The following is a 2,993-nucleotide window of genomic DNA, read 5'->3' on the forward strand; positions in this document are numbered from 1 at the left end:
TGCCATATGTGAAAGTATGGACTCATACAGGAGCTCAAAAAACTCAATATACAAATGGAGACCGTTCAAACTTTTGGCTTGGCATTCCATTTGCTGACTCAGAAGACTTTATGGGTGGTATTTCAACTGTTGGTACAGTTCAAATACAATATACTGGTGACAGAGACGGTCCAAATGAATTGAAAGCAAAGAAGTTTACAAAACCAATAGCACTTTTCACGGAAGATGCTCTTTTGAAAATTCGTTCGATGAAACCTGCTGGGGCTCCTCAGATTGGTATAACGACAGCTTCCATCGAGCAGATTTTGGCAGCAGGTCAGTAAGTTGTTCTTGAACTGACTTCTCTCCGTCAAATATTGACAGTACGCCAGTTTTGATATAATATTGTATTATAAACTTACCTTTAGAAATATCGGTCAGTTTTGTTGTTATATTTTTGTCTGCTTCAAGAACTTTCACCATCTCGGTTATACCAACTTTCTTTGCTTTATGAAAATATTTTGGTTCAGCAAAGACTGCTATTCTATAACATTTTCCATTGTTTGTATAAAGAACTACTCTGTCAATGAACTTGTATTGTTTGTGTGTGTAAACTTTGTTTTGCTTCAATTCGAAGAGATACTCAAATACGTCCATCTTTTTATTCTAAGTAAAATGTCATTTCCGAAAAATAGAAGCGTAAGTGTTTCAAAAGGTTTAATGGCGGTGGCAGATGTGAAGTTAAATTCACCAACTCAAACAAACAGTCAAAGTGTTGTTGTCAATGTCAAAGAAAGAGATGTTGAAGTGGGGAAACCATACGAAGACGAAGATGGTATAACAATAGTTCCTGTAAAAGAACAACCAACATATCCTGAAGTTAGCAGAGACTTAAGTTCTGTTGCAGATATTCGAAACGACTACCAACAACTTAAAGACAAACTTAAAACTCAGGAGAAGATTTGTCAAGCTTTAGGTATAATGTTAAACTTGGTCGAACACAACCCTGTAAAAGTGAACTCATATGTCATCGCACCTCATGAAATTTTGAAAGAACTATTGAAACTTTTGACAGAGGCAGACGATATAAACATCAAAGAAATAGAACCCGACATTGCTTGCTGTGGTGTTTCATATAATGTCATTGACAAGATATACGTTATGAAAGGAGGTGAAACGTTGAACTTAAAATATAGTTTCCCAGACGTCATAAAAATATTTGACGACCACAACATTTCATTAAAATTTACTTGCTAAGTAAATGGCAGAAGACATAGTGGTTTATACTATTACGACTAAAAACCCTGAGTCATATAATTCTATAACAACAAACTTACAAAGTCCTCAAGGACGATATTGTAAACTAACCTTAAACACAATGACGACTAAAGCCTGTTTTGCTCTTTTGACACCAGAAGACTTTGTTGTTGTGAATGGTAAAAAATACTTCTTTGAAGATACTTACTCAGATATACCACCAACAGGTTTTGTTGACTTATTTAATACTTTAAGGACGGATGTAACATGTGCTGCAACTAGAGCAGGTTTCATTATGTTTGGATGTCCGACTGAGTTTACTATAAACGATATGAGCTATAATACAAAACTTATATCTGGTTTTTACTACCAACAGTTTCCTATAACAGGAAAAGGTGTCATACAAGGAATGTCTGTTCCATTGACTTTAAGTACACCTATTTTATATATTGTTTCAAACTTAGGTTCAAAGTGCTATTCGAATGTCGACAGAAACTACTATGACCAAAAATACTCATGCGTATAAACAACACTTTCTCTGCTGGTTTGCCTATTGTTCATTCGAATGCAGAGTTTTCAGCTTTAGTAAACTCAAACACTTTAGCAAACATAAACTTAACCTTAGTCGACGCAAACTTTGTTCCTGTAAAACTTTTATGTCCTATGTATTTGTCAATGACGGCAGAAAGTTTCGAATTGGAAGATGCAACTGGTGAAAGTATTGTACTACAAGAACAACTTCAACAACAAATAGCTCAAGAACAACAAATGCAACAAATGGAACAAATGCAACAACAAAGTCAAGAATAAAAAAATATTTTTTTTTATTTTTATAAAAATGTACAGAATAGACGTTTTCAGATTTTATGACTTCCAAGCTTCAGAAATATGTGTCCATTTAGAGACTATAACAAAGCAGTCGAGAATTTGAAACGTTTAGTCATTTATGTTGACTCTGCCCCAGAATGTTATGTCATGAAAGAATGGGAGTTGTCTTTAACAAACCAAGAGCAACAATAGTGTCAGAACAAGAATGTAGACAGAAACTTAAGAAAATAAAAGTCGTTACAGTTGGCATGAAGATGTTAGATGCTTGGATATCTTATTGTCAAAGTTAGAAGATTTTTCAGTTCGAGGTATAAAGTTCTATACACCATCTCCAAACTTCTATTCTATCTTCACTGGATATAAATACGAACAAGTAGAATGGAAAGAAAATGTTATAGAAGCTTGGTTAGACCATGTCAAAGAAATTATATGCAATGGAAACGAAAGAGTCTATGAGTATATCTTATGTTGGTTTGCAAACATCTTACAACATATCCAAGTGCTAAAAATGAAACTGCTCTCATTATAATTGGAAAACAAGGAACTGGTAAGAACACTTTCTTTACAGATATTTGTGCAAACTGTTAGAGGGCTATTCGAACCCTAATATGACAAACTTAGAAAACATCTGCGGTAAATTTAACTCTTCAATAGAGAATATGAAACTTATAGTATGTAACGAACTTCAAAGTATAGATACAACAAAAGTTTTGAACTCAGATGCTTTGAAGAGTCTTATAACAGACAAAGTTGGAGTTGTTGAAAGAAAATATAAAGACCAAAGAGTTTGTGAAAAATGTTGCAAACTTCGTCATGGTTTCAACAACGCTGTTCCGATGAAGTTAGAAAGTTCTGACAGAAGATATGTAGTTGTCAGAACGTCAGATTCTCATATGCAAGATACAGAATATTTTGACGACTTAGCAGAA

At 34.0% G+C, this 2,993-nt stretch overlaps 2 protein-coding genes across 2 annotated transcripts, besides 1 other annotated feature; both read left to right on the forward strand.

Moving 5' to 3' along the window:
• Nucleotides 1-2,993: part of a mobile genetic element that runs on past the window's edge.
• TVAGG3_1063750 (protein of unknown function, DUF4106 family) lies at nucleotides 700-1,236 on the forward strand (the record flags this gene model as incomplete). The annotated part of the gene is made up of 1 exon (XM_053888415.1): nucleotides 700-1,236. One exon carries the CDS (start codon nucleotides 700-702, stop codon nucleotides 1,234-1,236), a length of 537 nt encoding a protein of 178 aa, XP_053744455.1.
• TVAGG3_1063760 (uncharacterized protein) lies at nucleotides 1,753-2,046 on the forward strand (the record flags this gene model as incomplete). Its single annotated transcript, XM_053888416.1, has 1 exon — nucleotides 1,753-2,046. One exon carries the CDS (start codon nucleotides 1,753-1,755, stop codon nucleotides 2,044-2,046), a length of 294 nt encoding a protein of 97 aa, XP_053744456.1.

Source organism: Trichomonas vaginalis (genome assembly GCF_026262505.1).
Source record: "Trichomonas vaginalis G3 chromosome Unknown ctg_31, whole genome shotgun sequence".
Lineage (NCBI taxonomy): Eukaryota > Parabasalia > Trichomonadida > Trichomonadidae > Trichomonas > Trichomonas vaginalis.